Below are 26,275 nucleotides of genomic sequence, written 5' to 3' on the forward strand. Positions count from 1 at the left end.
CTGCTGCAGTCGCTCCTTAAGGATAAATTAATGTGCTGTCCGTGCTATATAGCCCGGGCACAGGCAGGGCCGCAGCTGCTTCCGCCAAGAGAGCGGAGGGCCCTTGACCAACTCTGCAGCAGCAAGTGCTATAGCCGTGTGCTGTTTGCAGCAGGTTCACTAGGCAAGAGTCGGTCGCTGCCACTGCAGATATGCGCTGTCTGCAGCAGCTATGCAAAAGCTGCGCTGCAGCAGCTAGTTTTGCTGCTCTAAACGCAGCGGAAGCTGTAGGGCAGAGCCCCTACTACTGTTTTTGAGGCTTGTGGGGCCATCAGAATGACAGCAAATGCGCAAGTGCGAGATAATCGACAGCTGTGGCCCTGCTTTCGGTGATGCCTCCCCTGCTGCTTCCGCTGCTGCTGCTTTGGCCTGCTGCTGCCACTGCAGTTGCTACTGCCGCGCTCACACCAGCAAATGTGCGTTGACCACAAAGGGACAATTACTAAGTGAGACGAAAAATCAGATTCCTGCTGTTGGTGTTTGGCTCGCTGTTGCTGCTTCCGCTCAGCCGCCGGTGCTGCCGCTGCTGGTGGTCTGAACCAGCAGGAGGCGCGGCTTGGGCCGCGCTGAGGCCGGAGGACAGTGCGGTCCGTTCACCGAGAGATAAATAAACAAAAATAGGCAAGATAATGTGAAAATGAAAACAACGCTTATTAAAGAAAGCCTGCGCTGCTGCTGGCTTCTATAGCAGCACCTGCTGCAGCAGCAGCAGCAGCGCAAGCACCGTACGATGGAAGCAGCTGCCCACCGCTCGCAGTGTGTTGCACGAATACGCGGACAAAGTAGTATAATAAATTAGGGAAAACAGTCACAAGTATACATCAAAAGGGCCTCTGGAAATAGGGGTGAGTTGCTTCAAGCAGACTAGCAACACCGCAGTGGTCGGCGCAGCGGCTGCAGCAGCGGCTACTGCTACTGCTGCTGCTGCTTTCGGCACAACAAAATTGAATACAACTGGAACCCCGAGATACAATACAAGTAGGAGAAAGGAATACGATTGATTCCACTAGAAACAACTAGAGTATCAACTTCAAGTATACTACGAAACTGCATCAGCGCTCATCGCCGCTTCGCAGGTGGTGCGTGCATTGTCTCGACGCCACTGCTTTTGCCAAGCTCAATACGGTAGCGAAGACAATCCTTTATATCTAAAATTATTGCTAAATGTGTAATAACGGATTCATTTGCCTGTTTAGACTCCGTTTGCCGGCGATCAACCTAGAAGCGCTACCCCCCACATGACCACTGGGTTTGGGGGCCCCCCAGCGGATTAGGGCCCCACGCCCTCTGGTTGTCCGTTTCTGCCCGGCTACCCAGTATTAGTTGGTTTGATTCTTTTTCGTGTTTTTTGAACTATGTTGCAGTATTAACTTGTGGTAGCGTCTTTATCTGCGGATTGAGCAGTTGAGGGAACGGGCTCTGTAGGGGCCCCCAGTGAGTACAGTAAACTCGACGGCGAAGCCCGCGCGGGCAGCAGCGCATAAGTTTCTGTGAAACGATATGTGTCTTTACTGCTTATGACTCTAATGGTGTTGCTGGTGCGCTTACTGTGCCTCCATTGGCACGCAGGCTTGAAGGGACATGGTGGCATACCCCCAGGTACACAGCCGGCGACAAGCTGCTGAGGCCGCCCTTGCAGCAGCTGCAGAACTAAACGAGCCGCCCAAAGCAACAATAACAGCTCCCGCTACAGCGCCAAGCTGCCGTACCAAACTGGGAGAAACAGGAGCGGCGCATTCCAATGCAGCAGGAGTCGCAGGAGCCAGTGCTGCAGCGCCTGCAGAAGCAGCTGCAGCTGCAGCAGCAGCCGCAGCTCCGAAGCCGCCCCTCTCTACATTCACTCTATTAATCAGTCGGCGCTACATACTCGCTGTAGGGAGCACAGATCAGCTGTGGAACTCATGCGAGGGGCCTCAGCAGCAGCAGCAAGCAGCGCAGCAGCGGGATGAGCAGCAGTCGCGGCAGCAGCAGGTTTTGGAGCATATTTTGGGGCGCGATGGGGCGACATGGAGGCGGCTCCACTCTATTCTCCTGCTACACAAGCAGCCAGTGTTGCAGCAGCGGCAGCAGATGGAGCAGCACCTTCGGCAGCAGATGCAGTCAGAGCAGCAGCAGAGGCAACAGCAGCAACACCAGCAGCAACCTCAACAGCACGAGCTGCTTCACTTCAGCCGTACCCCAACATGGGAAAGGATCGGCTCTAAGTTCATGACTACGGAGGTTGCGAAGTACTGCCTACGGCAAAGTCAGCTGCCGCTGCCTCTTCTTGAGCGCCAAGACCTTGCACGAAATTTGCTTTTCTTTTCTTTGTTGCTTCGGTTGCTGCTGCAGTTGCAAACTTTGGAGTTGGTTTGTGGTGTCGCTCAAGTTGCATGCAATGTGCTTCTGCTGCTCATGGGCGTGCAGCGCTGCAGCTGCTGGGGGAGGCCCCGGAGCAGCAGCTTTCCGTGTCGGGCCTTGTTGGCTTCCTGCCTCTTCTCTGCGGCTTTCACCTCGTTGCTGCTGTTGGCGCGCGACCGGTAAGACAGCAGCAGCAGCAGCAGCAGCAGCAACGGGTGCACAAGCAGGGGCAGCGACGGAGCGTGCTGGCAGCACGCAGCAGCAGCAGCTATTTCTACTGAGACAGCAGCAATAGAGGCATACGCAACGCAGCAGCGAGGGCTGCTGCAGCGGGAACAGCTGGGGCCTTGAGTGCGCAGCTGTAGGTGCTGCAGTGGTAGAAAGCAGCAAAAGGGGCTCTGCTGCTCTGTCTGTGCAGGCTGCGCGTTTGCTGGTGCACCACACAGTAAACAGTATCGACGATTTGGTTCTTCTGCCCCTTTTTTTCACGGCTGATACGCCGCAGGAGGCTGCTGCCTTCTGCTGCAGCAGTCCTCCCACGCTGCACTTGCTGCACTCGCTGCAGCAGCAGCAGCAGCAGGCTAAACGAGGACAGCAAAAGCAGCAACAACAGCAACCGCCAGAGGATCAGCCGCTCAGTCAGCAGCAGCTTGAGCTTCTGCAGGAGGTGCAGCAACTGTGCAAAAGACTCTCGGGACTATCCTTTAGCGCAAGCACAGCAGCAGCGGCAGCAGAAGATGCGAAATACAGAACTTCAGTTTTGGCTTACCGCGCCGATCGCGGATTTTACTTCTGCCGGACTCTCTGCATCAATCTCTCCCTGCAGCAGTTGGCTGCCAGGAGGCGTGCTGCATGTGCAGCAGCAGCTGCTGCTGCTGCTGAGCGAACTGCGGCAACAACTGCTCAAAAAGGGGGAGAAGCAGCAAGAGTTGCAGCGGCTGCTGCTGCTGTTGCTGCCAGCGGAGCCGAGTTCCACGGACAGTATCTGAGCTGCGAACTGAATCCTGAATGCTGCCAATGCAAGCGGCAGAAGCAGCCTCCCCAGCAGCAAGAAATGCAGTGGCAGCAGCGAGAAGCCACCAGTCGCTGGCATTGGTCGCCTCTACACCGGGAGGAATGCCGTTTTCTGTGGAACCGCGAATTGTTGTCCTTACTGCTGCAACAGCAGCAGCAGGACTTAATATCAGAGGGGTTCTTTTTGCTGTTGTTGCATGGGTCGGTGCAGCAGCAAGTGTTGCAAACCCAAGGGGTCCACCTGCAGCTGTTAACAATCTCAAGACGTTCTGCTGCTTTTGCGGGACCCCGGTAGGGAGGCACTGCGACTCCTTGCTGCTGCCAGTGGTGTTGCCCTTCAGTGCTGTTTGTGCTGGTGCATCTATTGCTGCTTGTGTTTCCACAGGTGCTGCTACTTCTAGGGTTTTCTGAGCATTCTTTTGCTGAGTGGTCTCGCTCCTGCATCTCGTGTTGTTGTTGCGGCTGCTGGTGTTGCTGCGGCGTCTCAACAGATACCGTAAGAGGGGGCTCAACGACGCCGGTGATGCGGCAAACGAAATCGAAGTTGAATTTATTTGTCAGGCGACGATTCCCTCCCGAACAGCCACAGCAGCAGCAGCCCGGCAAGCAGCAGCTTCAACAGCAGCAGCGGCAGGAACTCCTGCTGCGCTGTGGAGGCAAGTGCTGCTGCGAGGGGGTGGGGGATTCGAGTTTGCTGTTGCTTCTCACGTCTTGTCGCGAGGCAGCGCTCCGCTGCTTTGGTTCCAAGACACTGCAGTCATTCCTTCACGGCCCAGAATCCGCCGCAGAATGGTGCGTCTCGCTGCAGCATTAGCAGCTGCAGCGCCTTCAGCTCACTTTGCAGTGGCCCATGGTCCCGCCAGAAGCTTCTGATAAGATTGACCCTTCTGATAAGATTGGTCTCCTTGGCGCTGCTTTTGTTAGTTATTTAAACATTTATTTAGTTATTTAGACAAAGGTGCTGCCGGTGCACTGGTAAGGTGCTTCTCATTGTTGCTTTCCTCGCGGCTGCCACAGGAATTGTTGCTGCTGCTTTTGCTGCGCCCTCAGACGGACGTCAACTGCAGCGCTATTAGAAGGCATATGGCGAGTTTGCTGCAGCGGTATGGAGCTCCGCTGCTGCTGCTGAACCTACTGCGCAGCAGCCCCCGCGCAGCGCATTCTGCGGAAAAGCAGCAGATAGCCCCACTTGGTTTTTCTGCAGCAACTTCTAGGCTAAGTCGACAGAAGCATTCGCAGCAAGGCCTGGGATGCGCAGCAGAGGCGACTGTAGCAGTAGCTATAGAGGCAGCAAACGCTGCTGCGCGGAAAACAGAGGATAGTCCCAGCGAAGAAACAGCAACGGCCACAGTAGCCGAACAGGAATCTTGCCTTGGAAATGAATATCGCAGGGCTGTAGCAGCCCTAAATTCGGTGAGTTATGCAGTTGTAACCGTGGCAGCGGTAACTTTTCTGCTTCTGTTACCACTGATGATGCATTACTTCCTAGTAATGAGGAATATGCTGTTATTATAATTTTTCAGCGAGGTGGTGCAGCAGCAGCTGCTGCCACCATCAAGCTCTAAGCGTTCAGTGATTTGAATAGCACCTGCCGAACTATTTTTTGATTCTGCCAAGACACACCGTGGCAAACATTAGGCGTTGCGCTGTTGGCTCATTGCTGGACTTGGTGCAGTGCCATGTTGTGCTTTTTGCAAGACGTTCTGGGCACTGCAATGCCGCAGGCTTGATGGAGTGTTGCTGCTGCTGTGCTGTTTGCTGTGGTTGCCGCAGGAGCTTCCTGCGGCAGTGCAACTCCGATTTGCTGCGGTGGATATCGAGGCAGCAAGGAGAGGGGACCCGGCAGAGGCGTCGTCACGAGTGGGCGGCCTGGCGGCGAAGACTTTGGAGGAGCTGCAATTCTTTGCCTCTCAAGAGTCAGTGCTTAAGACCGCGGGCTCAGACTTTGGAGCAGCAGAGCAGCATGCGAACCAGTGCACCACCAGAAACCTTGGCTCAGCAGCAATAGCAGCAAACGGACTTCCAGCTGAAGCAGATTGAGCAGCAGTGGCGACAGCGAAGTTGTTATGCTGTGGCTATTCTGCGCATTCGAAGAATTGATGTTCTAGCAGTAACACATATTTTCAGTTCTGGTGACTGCTGCACTTGTTTTTTCTGTTGTTTTTACGTTTTGCTGCTATTCGAACTGCACATGCTTGTGTGGTTCAGCCTCTGGGGCCTGTCGCCTTGTCAGCTGCAGCGCGGGGTGTGTCGCCTGAACTGTTTGGACTCTTTGGACCGGACCAACGAAGTGCAGCTGCACATGCACAGGGCTTTTGCGCTGCGCTTTCTCCGGAGCCTTCCAGCGGCGGTGACGATAGACAGCGCCCTAGACGAGCAGGCAGGGCTCGCCATAATTGCAGATTGCAAAAGAGCTCAGCTCCACTTTCCCCTAGTCACGAAGGCATACTCATGGGCGCTAGCGCAGAACAGGGTAGCTCTTAAAACGCAATTGTGGTGATACGAAGAAACAGACGAATGCAGAGGCAGGGGTGCAGCGACACAAGCAGAAATGCAGGAGGTCTGTGGCAGTGAGATAGTAAAGAATGCTACGGCGAGGAGGGCAGACGGACACTTTTCGTTATACAGCCAGAGACAGGTACAAGGACTGCGAATACGCATAATGGCCATGGGGTTACATTTTCGTTCTTTGCTGCAGGTTCTGAATGCAATCGCTGTTCTAACAGATGCCAGTGGGGACGACGTGGCCCTGCAATATGGAGGTCAGAAAATTTGGATCCTTACCGGTGCTCCTATTCTTTTGCTTTCGAATCTACTGTTCATAGTTAAGGGCTCAGGGCTTAGCGCTGCTGTACCTGCGTCGCGGTGTTTCCACACAGGTTCAGTAGCCCACAGGAAAAGACTGGAGCCGCTGGCCTGGGCCGCACAGTTGCCGGTGGAGTCGTGTAGTGCAGACGATCCCAGAGACAACCTCTGGGGCCTTTCTTTTGAGGCTTCAACAGGCAGCAGATGTAGCAGCAACAATGGAAGCAACGGGGATGGCCCTCAGCTGCGGTCTCAGCCCTCAACAAGCTCTCTTACCGCGGATGATGCCGCTGCACCAGAGGGGCCACGAAGTAATGACAGCACCAGCACTACTGGCAGCAGCAGCAGCAAACCCGGAGGCCTTTTCAGCGGCGCCTTAGTTGCTCTTAAGGGGGTCTCATCGGCCCTTGCTGTCCAGTGGGTAGGAAGGAAGGGCACCACAGCAGCCTTTGTGCCGCTTCTGCCTGGCCTGTCCACATCTCTCCAGCGCAGGTAAAAGCCTCAACACTTGGGAATATCAGCAGCCAGAGACCGGCTAAGACCGGAATCTTTTGAATTTTCTGAGGGAAGAGCACCAGATTGAGCACCAGCGGCCACAGTACAGAGAGAGCTGGAGAGTTTTTCCCCTATGGACAGGCGGAATTGCACTTAGCTTGAAACTATGGCGTTGAAACACCAGAGAATTGGAAGAAGGTGGATAGGGTGGTTGTATAGAATCCACAGACAAAGCAGTGCTGGCCAGGACGACTAGCGGCGCTGTCGAAAAACAGGTGCCACCCAGCAGCAGCGATGAACTGGCGCTTTGGAATCGCTCTAAGACTCAGAGTTTGTTGTGTAGGGTGTTTGGGCCTGCGCACTTGCTGCAGGTACAGCAACATACTTGAGGACGGCAGGAAGCAACAAGCTCTCAACATTTGGTTCTCCTTGTACCCTCCCATCAAAGAAGGTCAGCAGCAGCCGCCTATTTGGAGGCTCGAAGACGGATACGATGTTTACATACATCACAAGTGAGGAGCAACACGGAGATGAGTTTTCGCGCATTCAACAGTGTGCTGCTGACAATGAGAAGTAGCAGCATCAGCAGTTGCTGCTGTTACTTCTTTTGTCCTCCAACGATGTGTGTGCTCTTCTCTGCGCTTGAACACACACTGACAAGTGCCGCTACTTCATTGCTGCATCTGCATCTACACTGTTGACCCCCCATGCCCTTCCATGCATCTTTTTACTTGCTGTTGCAGCTGCCGTTGCTGTTGCGGCTGCTGCTACTGTGATTGTTGCTTCAGCTTTCTGGAGCCATCTTTCTCACCGAAGGATTGGTGGGTGCTGCCCTTGCAACGCTTTTTCAACGGCATGAGATCAGCTGTCAGCATCTCCCACTGCTGCTTCTGTTGCTGCTGTAAGCTGGAAGGTTCTGGGTCGGACGCAGCAGCAGCACGGGGAGCAGCTGGAACTTACAGTGATGAAGACTTACAGGCACCAGCAGCAAAGCAGCCAGCGGCAGCAGCGGCACCAGCAGCAAACCAAACAGCCACCAAGTGGCTTGGCTGCTGCCGTTGCCGATCCGGGGATATTATTGCAGCGCAAACGGCGGATGCATCAACTGGCTTTTTGCTTTCTTCTGGACCGTCTTGGGTGCTGGACTTCTTGTCCCCCGAATGTACAGGAATTCTTTTGGGCTGCAGCTGCGGCAAACACATTGAGTGCAGCAACAGCAGCAGCGTCAGTATCAGCCACAACGATTCATGTGACAATGGCGCATGTTTTGGAGCTGGAGACGACATAGCCCACCTCTTAGATGTGTTCACGTACGGCCCCTGGCGTAGGAAAGCAGCAAATGCTGCTGCTTCATCTGCTGCGTCTGTTTTGAGGGCAGCCCCTAAGATTGATTCTGCTGCTGGTTGCCTGCAACTCAGCAAGCGTGGGCTAGCCGCACCGCCAGTAGCAGTTACTGCGGCGGGGTCAAAACATGCCTACAGCAGCCAAGTGGATGCTTCTGAAGCATCACTTCGTGCTGCGTTGGAGGATCACAAAAAGGCTGAGCCAGATGAATCTCAGAAGACTAGCAGCAACTGCAGCAAGGTGTCCACAGCTTGTGGGGAACAACGGAAGAATCTTCAAGCCTGCACGCATTCCAGGGGCCGTTCTCTAGCATTGCTGTTACCAACGCTTATAGACACTGCGACAGCTGCAGCACGGGCGCTGCAGTGCTCTTACGCACTGCAGCTGCGGGAGAGCGAACAGCTATGGTCGTACACTGCACTGCAGCAAATGCAAGAGCAACAAGAGAAGGAGGAGCGAATGGGCAGTAGCTTCATCTCAAAATGGACCGCAGCTCATCTAGTCCTGCAACAACGCAGCTGCAACAGCGCGCTGCAGCAAAGACTTTTGCAGGCGCACATAGCGAGACGGCTGACAAAATACCCACGCGATGTGGTGGCTTCTTTCGAATTACAGCGAGCAGCAGCAGCCGCAGCGGCAGCGGCCTGCTGCTGCCATCCTCCTTGTAAAGTACCTGGAGTAAATCGGGACTCCAATGCGTTACTTTTCCTGCTACCGCCACGTGCTGGGGAGACTCCAAATGCTGATGAGCAGAAGACGGACACAACCCAGCAGCAGCAGCAGGTCCGGCAGCATCAGACCGTAATAACATTCAAAGGCATCCTAAAAGAGCAGCTGCGGAGAACCCTGCAAGCGTATTCGCAGCAGCGGCGACAGCAGCATGATAAAGCTCTGAAGGGCCTTCCATACGAGCTGCAGCAGCAGCTGCAGCTCTGCAGCGATGGAGAAATGGACACTCTTATGGACACTCTTAACTGCGACTTTGGTGCAGCCAGTAGTAGTAGTGTCACTAGCTGCTGGCATCGAGCAAGTGCTGCTGTTTCCGAAACGATGCTGCAGCCTATCGAGCTGCATGCATTGCAGCAAGAAGCTCATCTCTTGCGGCTACAGAGGCAGCAGAAACAGCTGGAGGTAGCAATGCTGCTCCCGGCCATGTACGCGTTTGCTGCTGTGGCTGCGCAGGGCCCAGTGGACAAACAGCTGCTTCACCGTGTCCAGCAGCCTATGTGAGGGGCCACGGTGCTAGCAGCGGCTGCGTCGACCCGAAGCTGGCGCTAGGTGCACTTTTAATGCCTCGCATTCGCTTTTGTCCTCGCCTTCAAATTGTTTTGAGCTCTCAAAACTGCAGTAGTCACAGGAGTGACTGCTGCAGTCAACGGCTGCTGCAATTGCAGAGTGCAGGGGGTACTCTGCAGTTGCAGCAGCCAGCGCAGTGCTGGCGGCAGAATTTGCCTCGAGTCTGTAGCCGGACACGAGTAACGGACTTCAGTCGCGATTTAAACGTTAAGGGAACTCTAAAGGCAACCCGTAGTCTAAATCCCAAAAGATCTGCCACTGATTAGAGCGACACAAATGATGGGTTCTACACTTTATGAGGCCCGCTCAGAGTGGAGCTGGTTGCCCCTTTTTAATCAAGAACAATGACGTAGAAGCCGCATTTGGTGGGGTCAGTCACGAGAAGGGGATGCGTCTTTGCTCCCCAATACTTGTAATGAGTGGGGAGGCACACATGAGTGAGCTAGGCATGCGGCCTGGAGGAATACTAAAGGCTCTCTGCTGACGAAAACGGATTTCTTGCTGCCCACATGTTGTAATGTGAGTTATAACAATGCCAAGAACAGGTGGACAGCATAGATGAGTGGCTAAGACCCGAATTACAACACTGATGCACCAGGCGCTGCAGCGGAGCCAAGAGCGCAAGCAGCACCGCGCTCAGCAGTACCCATTTACTTATTTGGCTGGCTTTGCGAGCTCTGTAGCCGCAGCCGCTCTAGCAATGGAGGAATGAAAAGCAAGCTGCTGCGTTCGCCGTTGCTGTTGCTGGTGCATATGGAGGCGCCAGCAGAAAGGGAAGCCGGCGGCGGTACTCCCTCTTTCTGCGAGAAGGAAGCGTTTTCTTCCCTGCATCGCTTGAAGTGTGCGCCTTCAACAACAGCAGCTGCAGCAGCTGCACCAGCACCGGCACATCCCGCCATAGCCTGTGATGCCTTTCGCTTTGCTGGGGGATCACCAGCACTTTGACAAGTAGCGGCTGCTGCCGCATTGCTCGGAGTGCTCTCTGCTGCCTCTGCTGCACCAGCAGCAACAGCGGCACGAGATGGCTCTGTCACTGAGCCGTCGTACGGAATCTGCCCTACGCAGGCCGCAGTTTCATTGTCAACAGTACTGGTAGCTTGTGCTGCCGCTACTGCCGCCGCTGCTTCTGTCTGTGAAGGGCTCCTGCTGCGTCTTTCAAATAGGTGGTTTAAAATGAAGCCCCAAAACACTCTGCGACTGCAGGAACAGCACCACCAGTAGGCGGGGACCAGCCGATAATGCTCATCGTCATCATCATCAGTTGCTGCTGCTTGAGTAGCTCCATCAGGTGCTTTCGACGCTGTTTCTGCAAGCTGCTGCTGCTTTCTTGCTTCAGATTCCTGCTGCAGCGCAAAACGGCCTGCGCAGGTGAGGTGTACGTACACTCCGCACTGCGGGCAGGACAAAGCCCTATCTTTATCTTGAAATGACGATAAGCACAACGCGCAAGTATCACCAGCAGCAGCACACGTTGCTGCAGCAGGTGTTTTAGCACCGCCTGTCGCAGCACAGCCCGCTATAGCAGCACCTGCTGCTGCTGAAACCGCTGGACAAAGTGCTCCAGCAGCTCGGATACTGCTGTTGCCGCTGGTGAGGGCTCTGAGATCAGGCACCGCAGCATCGCCAAAGCAACAGTTGCAGCCACTGCTGCTTTTGCTGCTGCTGCTGTCCCTGCTGCTGCTGGATTTCGTGAAGGACCCAACCCGTAGTCCTGGACACCGAAGGCTCAGAGAGATTGCGGGGCCGCTGCTGACAGTCACCTGCGGCGGCACTCTTGTCAGCGCGCGGCCGCTGCTGCTGCTTCTTCCTTGCTTCCTTGTGCCTCCGCCGCAGCAGGGATAGACCAGCAGGTCTTGAAGAGTATCTGTCACATCTGGGCAGCAAGCATGCAGCTGCAACGGGAGGTTACAAAAAGGAATCCCGTGCAGCAGCAGCAGCGCTTGCTGCAGCTCAGCCTCTAGCCGCTCCTGCGGAAGCTTACTGCGCCGCCGCCTGAGGACGAACGGGACGCGGCAGCAGCGAGAATCGTCTGCTGCTGCTGCCTGCTCATTGAGCAGCTCCCAATCAGCTGCTGCAGCGGCTGCTGCTGCAGCAACCGTCTTCGGCGCTGCGGCTGCAGTGGATTGGCTCCCCCGAACACGCGACTGCCCTCGGCCACGGCGTTGCTTGGCTATCTGTCTGCGTCTTGCTGCGCAGCTGCTGCAGTTGCTGCAGCTGCACACAGCCCCAGTGTCCCCGCTGCAGCAGAGAGAGCGAAGGGCAGCAGCGGGGACCAGCGTTTGCTGCCACCTGAATTCAAACTGCAGAGCGCCAACTAAGGAAGGAAAACCGGAGATAAACAAACAGAGACGCCAAGGCCTATGCCTGCAAGGGCAGCAACAACCGTAGCAGCAGCAGCAGCAGCAGCGGATACTTTGGATACTTGGGTTAACACACTCATTGTGGCTACGGCAGCTACTCCTGCTGCAGCTCCTCAACACTCAATGCACTGCGATGCTTATGGGCAGCGGAAACAGCATTATAATCGACAGAAGAAACACGAGGGTCAGCTGCAGCAACAAGAGCACTAGGAGCCGCAGCAGCCTCAGCAGCAGCAGCAGCACGGGGCTGCTGACAATGAGGTTCTTCTCGCTCCTTGCTGCAGCTCTCCATTGTGCTGCCGCAGCCTCCGAAGAGGATTTGTGGTGCAGCCGACGTAGAAGTGATGGGGAGAGGAGACAGACTGCAGTAAATAGACGCAAAAAAAGCCACGAGGTAAAGAGCGCCAGTCTGACGAGTAGCTGCTGCTGTCTTCCCTTCCTTCGGCTTGATGATCTTCCGCTTCGTCTGCGCTGCTAGGGTCTGAAATCGAGGGGCAGCTGCTGCCTACAGAACTACAGCTGCTGCTTCTACTGCGGTTCCCGCTGCAGCTCCTGCTGCGGCTCCTGCTGTGGCTCCTGCTGCGGCTCCTGCTGCGGCTCCGGGTGTGGCTTCGGCTACGGCTTCTGCTGAAGCAGCTGCTGCTGCTGCAGCTCAAGTTCGCGAGGGGGATGCTGTTTTCGACAGTGTTGCCATGTGCGGAGGCACCACCAGCAACTGGCACGTCGGATATCTCTTCAGCGATCGACTCTTCTCTCTCCATATGCCCATTAGCAGCCTCTCTTACTATGGATAAATTTTCGGGAGGTTATTGTGAACCAAGGAAGACAGGCATGTACCTTTTCTGGAGATGGTGCAGCTTTGCACAGCCGTTCATATCATTGAGGAGGCTTTTCGTGTTTGGTGTTTTTGCGCGTGTCCGCCTGTCTGGTTGCAAGCTGCATTAACACAAATTGAATATATTAATTTGCGCAAACCAGAAGAAGCATAGACGGCAGCCTTAAATAGAGTTGCTCCCAGCACTCGTGGGGCCCTTGAGGGCTCGCGAGGCGGCGGCGCTGACGTGACCGACGCGGTTGCGACTCCTTAGCTAGTCGGCTCGCAGGGTTTTTATTCTAGTTTTTTTTGAGTTAATTCAATGTGATTAAGCTAATTTGTTTTTTTTTCTTTCGCCTATCGCACGAATTCGGCGAGTTGGATCTCATTTTACGTGAGCTTCGCACGATTGAGGCCCTGAGGGTCTCTCGGAAGCTCTTCGTGTATTGTGCAGCAAACGCGCCGTAAAGGCGGCGAAAACACCGAAAAGGGCGTTCTTGTTTTATTTCCCCTCCATACATGAAATAAAGGATGAGGAGACAAGGGCTCGCGTACGCCTATGGCATAGCGCTGCTCACTGTAGTTCTGGTCGGCGCTCCTGCTTCTGCTGCTGCTGCTGCTGGCGTGCTTGCTACCCCAGATGACCAGCCGTGCAGCTGCAGCGGGGAGACGCCCGCAGCAGCAGGCGTGAAGGTGGCGGCCACGCAGCCACCTCCTTCCATTTCGGGCTTGTCCCCTGAGGGCGTATACTTCATCCCCGAGCCTCTCCCCGCTGAAGAGACACAAGAAGCTTGTTCGAAGAAGCAGGATAAGCAGAATCAGCCGGATCAACGGGAACAACAGGGAGAGCAGCAGCAGATTTTAGGCCCGCTCTGCTCAGTGGTTGGCTCACAGGGCTGGGAGCACCCCTCTTCGTACACTGCCAGTATCGTTTTTGCCCCCGTGAGAGCGACTCATGCAAAGGCCCCACAAGGACGCCCTCATACTGAACTTGCTGCCTCTGGAAGCTCCAAAATAGCAGCAAAAGAAAGAGTGAGAGAGGGCCCCAAGACTGCCGACGAAGGGGTACCTGCTGCCGCCCAGAGCCCCCGTCCCGAGAGCCCCGACATACTGCCTGAACACATAGAGGGTGTGTTCTCTGCTGCCCAGAAGGAGGTGCAGCAGCTGCTGGCAGCAGACAGCCAAAGGAGCAGCAGTAATCGTGAAAGGGAACACCATCCGGAGGGCCTATGCAGGCGCGGCCGGGCGCCGACGCATGCAGAAAGGAGGCAGCAGTTTTTGCTGCAGTTCGGAGAAGAATATTCACTCAAGGCAGAAGAAACTGCTCAGAAGGAGCTGCGGAGGCTAAAGGGAGATATCTACATGGACTATGCGGGTCAGACACTGACACACACCAGGACTAGGACACAAACTAAGACACAGCCTAGCACACGGGCACAAACAAAGGTACCAGGAGAGGCAAGAATACGGAGGAAAGTGCAGGAAAGCATTTATACGTTGATTATAGTTCCCCTGTCTCGGCTGTGCCCGTCCATCTGTTCCGTCTGCCTTCGCGTTTTTCTGCTGTGTGCCGCCGTTTCAGTCGGATTTGAGTGTGTGCACGCTCTGCACCCAGTAGCTGCATTCCTTTGCATATCTGATCTACCAGTATCTCTGCATCTCTCGCTTTTCCTTCAAGGTTTTCTAAGTTTATATGTATTTTTGCGCCTCTCTTTGCGTCTGCACTTTCTGCCTGTTGGTTTCTGTGAATCTGCATCTGCCTCTCTCTCTCCATCTATGTAAGTCTGTGTTCTTCTTGTATCCGCGTATGTCTTTCTGTATCTGCTTGCATTTGTGCCTGCGCCTACCCACATGCTTGTGCCCCTGAGGTGTCTTCTCCCTGGTATGAGGGTCCCTTAGTTGCCTCCTGCATGTTTCGTTAATCTTTGCGTCTGCAGGCGCTGCCCCTTATCAAGAGCAGCAACTGCTGTCGGTCTTCAAGGATTTGGGACTGCACGCGTTCGGCAATGCGCACTCCCGCAATCCCTCAGCGAAGCTGACAGGTGACTCCTAGGCCTTCCTAGAGTCCAATTAAGCGTAAATCGCACGTATGTTTGCCTGTCATTTGCTTGCGTATGTATTGCTTTATTTGTGTGTGTGTGTGTGTGTAAGCAAATGTGAGTTTCTTTCTGCGTACTCGTTCTTGCGTATGCCATGCGTGCATGGACTTCAACATGCGTTATTCCGTTGCAAGTATATGTGCGTTAATGCACGAGTGAAGTACAAAATGAAACACGATTTTGCACGGGAAGGAAGGAAAGCAAATCAGGCAGTTGAGGTTTTCTAGATCCTTCCGCATGCACCGAAAACGCCAGAGGCCTCAGCCTTCAAGCAAGGTCCCACACACAAATAAATGAGTTTGTACACAATAATATGTACAGTCTTTTTTACACATACATGCACTAGTGAATGTACAGATGCAACTAAAGAAGAATATAGGTGATGTATGTATGAACGGCTGTACGTGGAAGTATATGCTTGTCTTGAAAGGTGCATATTGCCGGCAAACGTACTGCTGCAGCTTCTGCTGTAGCTCCTGCCGCTGCTTCTACAGTTGCCTTTGTTCCACAGATGAGAGGACTCGAGAGGCCCGCGAATTGACCCTGAAGTTTTTTGGTGCTGAGGAAAGTGATTTTGCAGTTGTCTTCACTTCCGGTAAAGCACCGAAATATTAAAGAGAATTTTAAGTCATACCGCTTTGGACCAGCCTCTTCTTGTTTCTGCCACAGTTATTTCTGTACTTCTTGCTGTTTCTTTCTAGTTGGTGTTGGCATCAATACTTTCGCTGCGGCTGCTGTCGCTGCTATCGTTCCGACGTGCTGTGCTATCATTGCTGCTGCTCCCCCTGTGTTGATGCTACTGGTGTTGCTGTTTGGTCAGATGCCTGTCTCTCTGCGTTCAGGCGCCACTGCAGCAATAAAGCTGGTTGGTGAAGACTTTCCCTTTGGTGAAAAATCGAATTTTTTCTATTTAAGAATAAATCACAACTCCGTCTTGGGCGTTAGGTGAGCTTTCTTCTTCCTAGCATTCCATTTGTGTTCTCGTTTTGTTGCTTTGGGTGGCTTGAGATCTGCTTGTAACTTGCAAGTATATGTACTGCCTTTCATCTCTTTTGTTTCTAGAGGGAAACACAGCCCGAATGGACGCCAGAAGTACCCGATACAACAGCCACTCGCACCACAGCTCGTGGTACAACTGCATTTGCGCTTGCGACTCCGTGTTTGTCTGCTTTTTAGAGAACTTGCATACGCCGCCGGAGTGGAGGCCGTGAGAGCGTTATCAGAACGCGAGGTGAACTCGATCTTGGCGGAGAGGGAAAAGGAAGGCTTGAAAACCGACTGGAGCGATAGCTCCTCCCACCCTTACTGTCTTTTTGGTTTTCCTCTTAAGGATAACTTCAACGGCACGTCATACCCCCTTGAATGGATTGAAAAAATTCACAAGTAAGACAGCACCCGCCCTGCCAGAGCGTTTTCTCTCTTTGTCTCATCAGCCTTGCACCTTGTTTGCTCGTACGTGCCTGGAAGTTCCACCACTGAACTAATGGATCTTAGATGAATTTCCCTTAATTTGCTCAAGTAGGTGATGTCACTGTCTTTTGGCGTCGTCTGTGGCTGCGCACTGCAGGTTCGGGCTTTCCGATGGCTGTCGGTGGCTCGTCCTCCTTGATGCAGCTGCTGCGGCGCCGACGACACGGATTCAGTTATCCGGGAATGGGCTGGAGAAGGCTGCAGACTTTCTAGCGGTGTCTTTCTACAAAGTGTTCGGATACCCCACAGGATTGGGAGCTCTAGTGCTTAAACGCAGAGCCGCAGATGTTCTCAAGAAGGTGTGGAGCCTTTGCTGCTCCCTAGCATTTTAGAAATAGGATTTGCGGTGCTAAAGTCAATTCGGAGCGATTTCCGCCAGCAGTGGCTCTACTAAAAGCGCTTAGAATGGGAAAAATGTGTAAATCTGGGCGGGTGCGGATACGGCTGCAGGTCTATTGGGGGGGAGGCAGTGTTTCGGGCTCTCTATGCGACGCGCGGTGGCAAAAGCCGAAGAAGGACGTCTCTGCTCGCCTAGAGGACGGCACTGTCAACTTTCTTTCCATTGCTGCCATTAAGTATGGCTTTGCAGCTCTCCAGGTAGGGTTTTTCAAACTTACCGCAGAAAATCGCTCTTTACAGCTTGAATAGGGATACCTCGAAGGCCGTGTCGTGTGCACGTGCCATGTATGTAGGCAGTTGCTAAAGCCAAAATCAGGGGCTTTTAGAAGGGCATTTTGTCATGCGTTCTGTGCTTCAATGTCCCAGGCTATTGGAATGGACCAAATTGAACGGCACGTAGCGTCGCTGACTCGCCATCTCTACCGATCGCTGAAATCTCTCCGTCACCGAAATGGAGCTCCGTTTGTGTTTCTTTACTGGGGACGCACGGAGGAACCCTCCGGTAAGCTGAGCGTGTGATCGTACGCAGCGGGTCTGTTTGGTTGTGTTTTCTGCTTGCACCTTAGTGCTGTAGGTCAACAGCAGTGTCTTCGTGGTCTGTCATCCAGGTGTAGTGCGCGGCCTGCTTGGCCTTTGCCATCTCTCTCATTCTATGACCATTCCATTTTTCCCGCAGAATCTATCGATTTGCCTTCGGCTGGTGACGGGGTTTGGCTCACTACTGTGAAAATTTTATGTGGGCTGGGAGCATTCAGGCGGAATCGTGAATTTCAATCTACTTAAGCCTGACGGTTCATTTATTCCATTTGGAGAGGTGCGGCTCGACGTGGAAGTGTGGCTCGTCCACGATAATTTGGGCTTAGTTACGTAGGCGTTTTTGTTTCCTCACGTGCCGCTGCCTACTGAGAGCACTTTGGCTGTGCGCTTCTATCCAGGTTGAGGCCAGAACGGCTGCTGCAGGCATTCACCTGCGCACAGGATGCTTCTGCAACCCTGGAGGCTGCCAGGTGAATCTCCAAGTCCCTGTCAGTGTAACGTTACCCCCTGCATTACTCGTATATGTTGCCTACCACACACCTAGAAGGTTGCCTTCTTGCTCTGTTGTCCACTTTCCCTCAGGATTTTTTAGGACTAACTGGTGCCGAAATTGTCAATGCAACTCGCGCAAGAGAAAGTTGTTCAGACCCCAGTGGTGCCGTGCTCGTTCGTCCATCTTCAGATTTCGGTTGGATTGGATCTGGGCCACGGATTCATTCAAAGGCTGTTGGGTCTGTACGGATTTCTTTGGGGTATCTGAGCACGTTTGCTGATGTAGACGGTTTGGTTGACTTTCTTGTGCATGCATTCCTGTGGCAGTGATGAGGGCGAGCCGTATACGGCAAAAGCTGACAATGTATATGACGCTCAGCGGAGTCTGAAGTTCGCTGATGTGTTCAAGTGCCAATTCAAGTGATCCTACTGAATTGCGCGTTTCCAGCATGCAGAGTCCTTTGCTGTGGACCTAGTACACATGCAGTTTTTATAAAAGAAATCTGGACTCGTGAAAAGCCATGGAATAGAGATATGCAAATGCGGACTAGCGACTGAACATGCTGATTTCGTCCATGCTTGCCATGCTTGCGGTTGCCCCTCTGTGCAACATGTCGCATAGCATAGTTTTTCGGCCGTATTCCTGGCTGGCAATTGGACAGTATATTGACCAGCAGTGTAAATTTCATTTCTGCCGATATTTCATCGCGTGATTGCGAAGGTGGAAGCTTACAGCACAAACAGTCTACGGACTGGGGTGCAGCTCACGGCTGTCTAGAGTGCGAAAGATGGCTTCCTCTGTACGCACGATTTTCTCATTTGCCTGGTGATCTAAGCCTTCCTTTACCACATGAATTCCAGCGTCGCCACTTGCCAGCATTGGCAGGCATGCGCTCCAGATTCTCATATACACAGTTAGCGCAGCACTGAGCAGCGCTAGAATAGCTTGTGAGAAAGATCTCGCCTACAGAATACGATTCGTGACCCCGCATTCTGCTAAGTAGCATGAATACTGCATATTTATTCCTAAATTTATGTTTGTCAGCTATGTCAGACACTGTTTTAGTATCACGGAGGAGAACTGGCGACCTAAGGCGCCTCTGACTCCCATACTTTGCCGTTGAGTAGGTTGAAGCAGTTGTTTCCCGTCTAATGAGTACTCAGTTTTGACTAAAATTTGGCTAGATTTGGAGTTGTGCAAAGAAGCACCCAGAGGGCAGACACGCATTTCGGAAGAACAATGCTGCCGACGGTGTTATGCGCGCTGGGTCACTTTGCGGTGTCTTGACAGCCGAGGGAACTTCACTGTGATTACTGAATCAGAAAGCACACCAAACTTCGATTCTCACTTGGTAACTACAATTTACTTCCGGTAATTTCAGGTATTCAAGTGTCAGTTCCCTCAACAACTCACGGGCATCAGGCGCCATCTTGCAGTCCACCGGTGTCCCGTGTTCTTCAGCAGGCAGACCACCTCTCTGCACTTCTAAGCAGGTAACGACAGTTTGCGCAAATCCAAATTTTGGCCTTCTCATTTTCATATGGTGCCTCTTTTTCAGCCGTTTTTTTAGAACGGAGCCATCGGCGCGCTCCCTTTTTGGCCGACCGGAAGTTACGGGCCATCACTCCGATCCCTCTTTTCCCTATTCGCAGCTTCACTCTTTTTCACGAAAATGACGATCCTCTCTTCCCTTCGGAGATATTCAGCCCCGATTCTACTCGGTAAGCATTCCACTTTTTTTCTATGATTAAGGTTGAGTTCCGTAATTATTCGGCAATACCCTTGTTTTCCTTTCTCAGGTGTAGCCCTTCTCTGGACGCAGGATTCTTGGGCCATGTCGGCCAAAGGATCTGGTCCCCGCAGAGAAGTTGATTTACAGCAAATACTGGCGATTTTCCCTGGTCTGGACGCAAGATACCCCGTGATCCGTGAAAGCCCTGGCCTCTTGGAAGATATTACTGATTTTCTCGAAGAATATGAGGAAGTCCCAAAGGAGGAGCTAGAGGCTGCTCTCCGCAGGTTCCTCTGTGAAAAGGGATACACAGCTTTCTGCTGCAGCGCATGCTTCACCACCACAACGACATCTGCCCCTGTAACAGAACCGTCCACAACGGAAGCAGTTACAACTGAGCCAAGTACAACTGAGGCATCTTCAACTGAGGCATCCTCAACTGAGGCATCTTCAACTGAGGCATCCTCAACTGAGGCATCCTCAACTGAGGCATCCTCAACTGAAGCATCCTCAACTGAAGCATCTTCTACCGAGGCATCTTCCACTCAGGGATCAACTGAGGCATCTTCAACCGAGGCATCTTCAACTGAGGGATCTTCAACTGAGGCATCTTCCACTGAAGCATCTTCAACTGAGGCATCCTCCACTGAGACATCTTCAACCGAGGCGTCTTCTACCGAAGCATCCTCAACTGAGGCATCTTCAACTGAAGCATCTTCAACTGAAGCATCCTCAACTGAGGCGTCTTCGACTGAGGCATCTTCAACTGAAGCATCTTCGACTGAAGCATCTTCGACTGAGGCATCCTCAACTGAGGCATCTTCCACTGAGGCATCTTCTACCGGGGCATCTTCAACTGAAGCATCTTCAACTGAGGGATCTTCAACTGAGGGATCTTCAACTGAGGCATCTTCCACTGAGGCATCTTCCACTGAGGCGTCTTCCACTGAGGCATCTTCAACTGAAGCATCTTCAACTGAAGCATCTTCAACTGAAGCATCTTCAACTGAAGCATCTTCAACTGAAGCATCTTCAACTGAAGCATCAACTGAGGGATCTTCAACTGAGGGATCTTCAACTGAGGCATCTTCAACTGAGGCATCTTCAACTGAAGCGTCTTCGACTGAAGCATCTTCGACTGAAGCATCTTCGACTGAGGCATCTTCCACTGAGGCATCTTCCACTGAGGCATCTTCCACTGAGGCATCTTCTACCGGGGCATCTTCAACTGAAGCATCTTCAACTGAAGCATCTTCAACTGAAGCATCTTCAACTGAGGGATCTTCAACTGAGGGATCTTCAACTGAGGCATCTTCGACTGAGGCGTCTTCCACTGAGGCATCTTCAACTGAAGCATCTTCAACTGAAGCATCTTCAACTGAAGCGTCTTCAACTGAAGCGTCTTCAACTGAAGCGTCTTCAACTGAAGCGTCTTCAACTGAAGCGTCTTCAACTGAAGCGTCTTCAACTGAAGCGTCTTCAACTGAGGCATCTTCGACTGAGGCATCTTCAACTGAAGCATCGTCGACTGAAGCATCTTCAACTGAGGCATCTTCCACAGAAGCTTCGTCCACTGAAGCTTCGTCCACTGAAGCTTCGTCCACTGAAGCTTCGTCCACTGAAGCTTCGTCCACTGAAGCTTCGTCCACTGAAGCTTCGTCCACTGAAGCCTCATCTACTGAAGCCTCATCTACTGAAGCCTCATCTACTGAAGCCTCATCTACTGAAGCCTCATCAACTGAGGGGTCTTCAACTGAGGGATCTTCAACTGAAGCATCTTCAACTGAGGCATCTTCAACTGAGGCATCTTCAACTGAGGTATCTTCAACTGAGGGATCTTCAACTGAAGCCTCATCTACTGAAGCCTCATCTACTGAAGCCTCATCTACTGAAGCCTCCTCTACTGAAGCCTCCTCTACTGAAGCCTCCTCTACTGAAGCCTCCTCTACTGAAGCATCTTCAACTGAGGCATCTTCAACTGAGGGATCTTCAACTGAAGCCTCATCTACTGAAGCCTCATCTACTGAAGCCTCATCTACTGAAGCCTCATCTACTGAAGCCTCATCTACTGAAGCCTCGTCTACTGAAGCCTCGTCTACTGAAGCCTCGTCTACTGAAGCCTCGTCTACTGAAGCCTCGTCTACTGAAGCCTCGTCTACTGAAGCCTCGTCTACTGAAGCCTCGTCTACTGAAGCCTCTTCAACTGAAGCCTCTTCAACTGAGGCATCTTCAACTGAGGCATCTTCAACTGAGGCATCTTCAACTGAGGCATCTTCAACTGAGGCATCTTCAACTCAAGCGTCGAGCACCGAAGCGTCGAGCACCGAAGCGTCGAGCACCGAAGCGTCGAGCACCGAAGCGTCGAGCACCGAAGCGTCGAGCACCGAAGCGTCGAGCACCGAAGCGTCGAGCACCGAAGCGTCGAGCACCGAAGCGTCGAGCACCGGATCGTGCAGCACCCAAGCATCGACTACCGAACCGTCCACCACTGAGCCATCTTCTAAACTGTGCACAACCAGCGTCGCAGAGCCGGAACCCTGTAAAATCACCGTCACTACCACCATCGACTGCTTTGTCTCTTTCCTCTACAAGATTCTCCCCATCTTGAGGCCTAATGAAGCCGAAGCACTCACTTCCCACCTGAGAGGAGGCCGTGCATGAGCGCAATTTCAGCTCCGCAATGTATTTAATGTCTTTTTTACTTTGACCGAGCGCGTCATTTGTTGCTCCCACGCAATAACTCGAAACCGGAGAAGTTTCGCGTTTGAATCTTGTTTTTGTCAGTGGTCACATGTTCGTTGGTGATTTGTTTTTAATGGAGACGATTTTGACTCCCTGTAACCAGACTATCGCTCTCTCACTGCGAATCATTCAGGTGTGCAGGCAACTGGAGCGAGCCTTCTCGTCTTGTTTTAATAAAAATCCTTTCTGTAATGAAATAGAGTGGTATGATGAGAATATGTAAATCAGGCACTTCACATTTCGGCCTCTGCCTGGTGATTGATTTGTTCCATTCTGTATAGTAGGCAAATGAGATATAGTACGTTTCTAAAACGCGTTGCGACTTTGTGAGAACATTCGGTCAATCAATCGAAAGACAAAACAAAGTCTGGTGATCTATTGTTCTTATCGTCTTCACTGCTGCCTAGATTCATTCTTTTTCTCCTATGGCGTTCTGGGAAATCGGGAAAGGACGCTCAGTGGAGGTGTTTGTGACATTCAGACGAATCTCGCATTCAGTTCTCGCGTCCATTCAAATTGTAGTTTATATGCGCTCGAACATTATCTTCCAGCGCTTCAGACCGAGAAACTCTCATTGCGAGGCGGCGATTTCTGTGTTTTTGTGCACCTCTGTCTTGGTCTGGGAACTAGACATGAGAAGTCCACAGTGTCGACAGGAGCCCGAATATTTGGCATGTTATCTGATTCTCATATACAGGTTCCAAGATGCGTGGGCGATATGCAGCAATTACGCGAAGCCATGGGATGCTTATCTCTTAAGATGCAGCAAAAATCAACTCCAAATTCAGATGCGGCAGCGGGAGTTCTAACGCCAGATACACCCCACAGCGACGCCCGCGCATTTAGTCACCGTCTACTGTTTTGGCTAGTGCCGAGATACTGGGAAGCTCGCAGGCAAGAAAAAGCCTTGCTGAAGCTCTTCACGATGGGTGAAGCCGGGCAACTGAAGGGTGAAATGGCTGATTTGTCCCACGCATAGCACTCAGAACTGCATCATTCGCTGGACTTGCTACTGAGGCAGCCACCACTGAAACATGTAGCACCCAGCCCTGCAATATTGAATCTTCCTGCAACAGCGCGCCCAGCCCTGTGTAATCAAGCCCAGAATCACCATGTGTACCATAGACAACTAGGTTGCGAGACCCAAAATCGTGCATGTCACGATAAGAATGTCCACTGCTTCGTCACCTTCCTGCACACAATTTTGCCCACACTGAAATTTAAGAGTACTCATACATTTACTTTTCATATGAGAGGAGATCACTCACAAGCGTTGTAGTATCTGCTCGGTAACTTACCCGTACCAATACCAGTACCTTTCAAGGGGAACGTAGAAACGCAAGAGTCCTCACAAGTCACAGAAAAGGAAGTTCTATCGAATTTCCCCTTGGGAAGGAGTGGATGAACAGGATCGCTGCTGTAGAGGGTGGTCTAGACAAAAATTTAAGATGACAGGACAATACTGCATTTGGTTGCCGATTCTACTGCGAATACGGCAACTAGATAGGTGAAAAATGTTACAGGCAGCCAGTAAGCTATGTGCTAGTCAGGACTGCTTTCATTTGAACCACATGTTTCTTCCAAAAATGTCGAATCATCTGAGTAGCATCGGTGAGATCAGCGCTAATGTTCGCCGCGTTCAGCAAGCATCGCGATTCATAGTCCATCAGTAAACTAACAGCGCTTGTTTCTCTCCATGGGTGCCTGCTCGAGGTGGCAATGGTGGTTGTTCCACACCACACACAGCCAACTCTAGGCTGTTCGCATAAAGATATCGTTGTTTTTCTCAACAAGAGCTCCATTACACTTCTCACCCTGCAAAAGCCCAGCAGACAGGGGTGCCAGGGAAGAAGAAAATCCAAAATAAGTTCGCGTTCATAGCTTCATCGTAGTGGCTGGAATTGCTGAGCAGTTGCAGTGCCGTTATTTCTGGCACCCTTTCGGTGTGTGACGTTCCTGGCTGAGGTTAGCCATAGGCAGCGATGTTTCTCCGTGCCTTTGTCCGTCCTTTGAGCTCTCGCGGTGGCAAATGGCTGTGTGGAGAGCACCGCAAAAAAGTGAAAACTGCAAAGCTTGTTCGTTGTGGACGTTTTACCCTCTGAAATAAGGGACGGTCTACGTGGAGAACACGAAGCGTTTGAACAGAAACGAACTACGGCGTCATCATATTCGAATTGCTGTGCCGCGCACCTGTTATAGTGACACTGGAGACCATAGCTCGAGCTTGAGACTAGAAATGCCCGAAAATGAATGTAGCAATTCTTTGAACTTTGAGGAAGAAAGTGAACACGAATGCAGAAAAGCAGCTTCTGCTCTTTGCAATAAGGATATGAAGCGCCACCAGTGGCAGAGCACGTGCTTCGGCGTAATCTACCATATAACCCTTTTTGTTTCAAATATACTAGAGTACCTAGTGGCCAGTGTCCTGACCCACCAATGGCGAGTAATATTCATTCCCTCACTCTTCAACTTGAATCGTTTTCGTCGTTCTTTCGCACTATTGAGAGCTTTGTGCATGGCAGAGGCCCCTGTTAATTAAATTCTACATAAAGGAGTCAACAGTAGTAAAAAAAGGAGGATATGATCTTTGAATGAAGTCGAAGACTACTGAGGTGGAGTACACGATACGATTGCACCGAAACGCACTTCTCACCAAACACCACACCCCGCTTGTCCAGAAGTCGTGTCCGGGCGCCAAAGGCACGATCAAGGGTGACTTCAACTGTGTCCCAAGTAAACGTTGTAAAATTTGTGTTCTTCTTTATATTTGCATTGCTCTGCTGAGTGACTTTCTGCTGTGTCCTCTGTGTGCGCGTTTGCCACTGGCCAAGCTTGCGCCCCTTTTCTTTTCGTTCAGAGTGATCCAATTCGCTAAACTTGTATTTGGTTTTTTTAGTATGCCAATCAGTTCGTTTCTTTCGGATTGGCGGCTGAGATTGGCGGCTGAGATCGCTAATTCAAAGGCCTTGGCCTTGGCATCGTGCCACTTCACACAGTTGCTCAATTCAACCCAGGTACTATCCCACAGAAAAGCCAGCGCCAGCCCAGTCATTTAGTTCTCCCTCCCCCAATAAAGTGGTGGAAGACAGAGAAGCCAAGAAAATCACTTAAGAATTAGTTAGGCAGCAGGTTCAGGCATGGCGAGACAGGCACTCCTGGCAGCTATAAAGGGGAGGAAACTACTAAGATGACTTATCTCGCCTAGAAAACAGTCCACACAGGCAAAAGAACAAAACAAAATTGAATTTATTGCTCTGTTCAGAAAGAAAATGAGGGCGAGCGAATTACCTTTTCGTTTCAGTGATGGCCGCTCGCACACTGTAGTGCCAGGCACTACAATTGACCTTCGTCGCCACCCCTCGAGGCTTAGTAACGCGAAAGGGCATGAGTAATATAGAATATTTTAAGGTATAAGGCACCGTTGGATATTAGGAAATCATACAAGCGAATAGTGTGCTCGCTAGCCAGCACCGGGTATGGGGCTGGATGCGAGGTTGGTGCCGTGACTCAGGCACTGACCCTCAGCGAGGGTCAACAGTCAGTTCTATTATTTTGGGTTTTTCTTACCTCTCAATAATATGAACTCAGTTGTATATGGCCATTTAGGGTATACAGTAGTAGTTCGAGAGAATCATGGATTTTAGATAGTAGATGCAGAGTGTGCACTTAGTCAGACTAGCCCAGGGACCATACGTAGTAACAGTGTAGGCCAGCTACACACACAGCCCACAGCCCGGGGAATCCAGTGGCTTCCCTAGGCCACAGAAGTGTTTGTGCCATCTGTATTATAAATAATCCTAAAATCGGAACTTTTTAAAACTAAATTTTCAATGCTCGGAGGGATTTTGGAGCCATTTCACCCGAGAGAGCTTGTCGCGTTCTGAACTGTTCAGCTCTGGGGCGCTGCTGTCAAGTGTAGCTTTGGCTCAGTGAGATATACAGGAAAACTTCGTTTGAGCTGCACCACCAACAAAAGTAGCAAATAAATTCGAAGTTTGTGCGGGCGAAGTGCCATTTTTGCAGATTTTCTTGTCAGAACATAAAGTGGAACAACACACATTCAATGTGCCACAATGTTCTGCAGCTCCGGTGAATGATGTATATTCAAGAACCAGAGAGTTCCTTTCTAGATGGAAACATGCATCAATTTATTTGCGGTTTGAAGGAAAAGGCTTAATAATGTAATCCGATGACTTAATTCCTTATTTATTCATTATTTATTCATTTATTCGTGCTTCACTCAGCAGAACTGGCACAGAAGTGCAGCACGTGGAGAGCAACAACCCCTGTGGATTG

General features: G+C 51.8%; 5 protein-coding genes across 5 annotated transcripts; 4 read left to right on the top strand and 1 right to left on the bottom strand.

Moving 5' to 3' along the window:
• Positions 1-1,620: 1,620 nt before the first annotated feature.
• On the top strand, positions 1,621-5,433 carry ETH_00035110 (uncharacterized protein; the record flags this gene model as incomplete). The annotated part of the gene is made up of 6 exons (XM_013375932.1): positions 1,621-2,284; positions 2,446-2,558; positions 2,798-3,684; positions 3,885-4,185; positions 4,444-4,806; positions 5,167-5,433. 6 exons carry the CDS (start codon positions 1,621-1,623, stop codon positions 5,431-5,433), a joined length of 2,595 nt encoding a protein of 864 aa, XP_013231386.1.
• A 622-nt stretch (positions 5,434-6,055) lies between these two features.
• ETH_00035115 (uncharacterized protein) lies at positions 6,056-9,267 on the top strand (the record flags this gene model as incomplete). The annotated part of the gene is made up of 4 exons (XM_013375933.1): positions 6,056-6,155; positions 6,273-6,690; positions 7,065-7,205; positions 7,482-9,267. The coding sequence occupies 4 exons, from the start codon at positions 6,056-6,058 to the stop codon at positions 9,265-9,267; spliced, it is 2,445 nt and encodes an 814-aa protein (XP_013231387.1).
• Positions 9,268-9,983: 716 nt separating this feature from the next.
• Positions 9,984-12,454, bottom strand: ETH_00035120 (uncharacterized protein; the record flags this gene model as incomplete). Its single annotated transcript, XM_013375934.1, has 3 exons — positions 9,984-11,647; positions 11,949-12,055; positions 12,108-12,454. 3 exons carry the CDS (start codon positions 12,452-12,454, stop codon positions 9,984-9,986), a joined length of 2,118 nt encoding a protein of 705 aa, XP_013231388.1.
• Positions 12,455-13,038: 584 nt separating this feature from the next.
• Positions 13,039-17,834, top strand: ETH_00035125 (molybdopterin cofactor sulfurase, putative; the record flags this gene model as incomplete). The annotated part of the gene is made up of 11 exons (XM_013375935.1): positions 13,039-13,882; positions 14,445-14,549; positions 15,118-15,201; positions 15,449-15,551; positions 15,783-15,989; positions 16,174-16,375; positions 16,527-16,673; positions 16,842-16,977; positions 17,231-17,289; positions 17,411-17,482; positions 17,595-17,834. 11 exons carry the CDS (start codon positions 13,039-13,041, stop codon positions 17,832-17,834), a joined length of 2,199 nt encoding a protein of 732 aa, XP_013231389.1.
• Positions 17,835-19,177: 1,343 nt separating this feature from the next.
• Positions 19,178-21,898, top strand: ETH_00035130 (uncharacterized protein; the record flags this gene model as incomplete). The annotated part of the gene is made up of 2 exons (XM_013375936.1): positions 19,178-19,226; positions 19,305-21,898. 2 exons carry the CDS (start codon positions 19,178-19,180, stop codon positions 21,896-21,898), a joined length of 2,643 nt encoding a protein of 880 aa, XP_013231390.1.
• Between the last annotated feature and the right edge of the window lie 4,377 nt (positions 21,899-26,275).

Source organism: Eimeria tenella, genomic scaffold (assembly GCF_000499545.2).
Source record: "Eimeria tenella Houghton genomic scaffold, Eth_scaff30, whole genome shotgun sequence".
NCBI lineage: Eukaryota > Apicomplexa > Conoidasida > Eucoccidiorida > Eimeriidae > Eimeria > Eimeria tenella.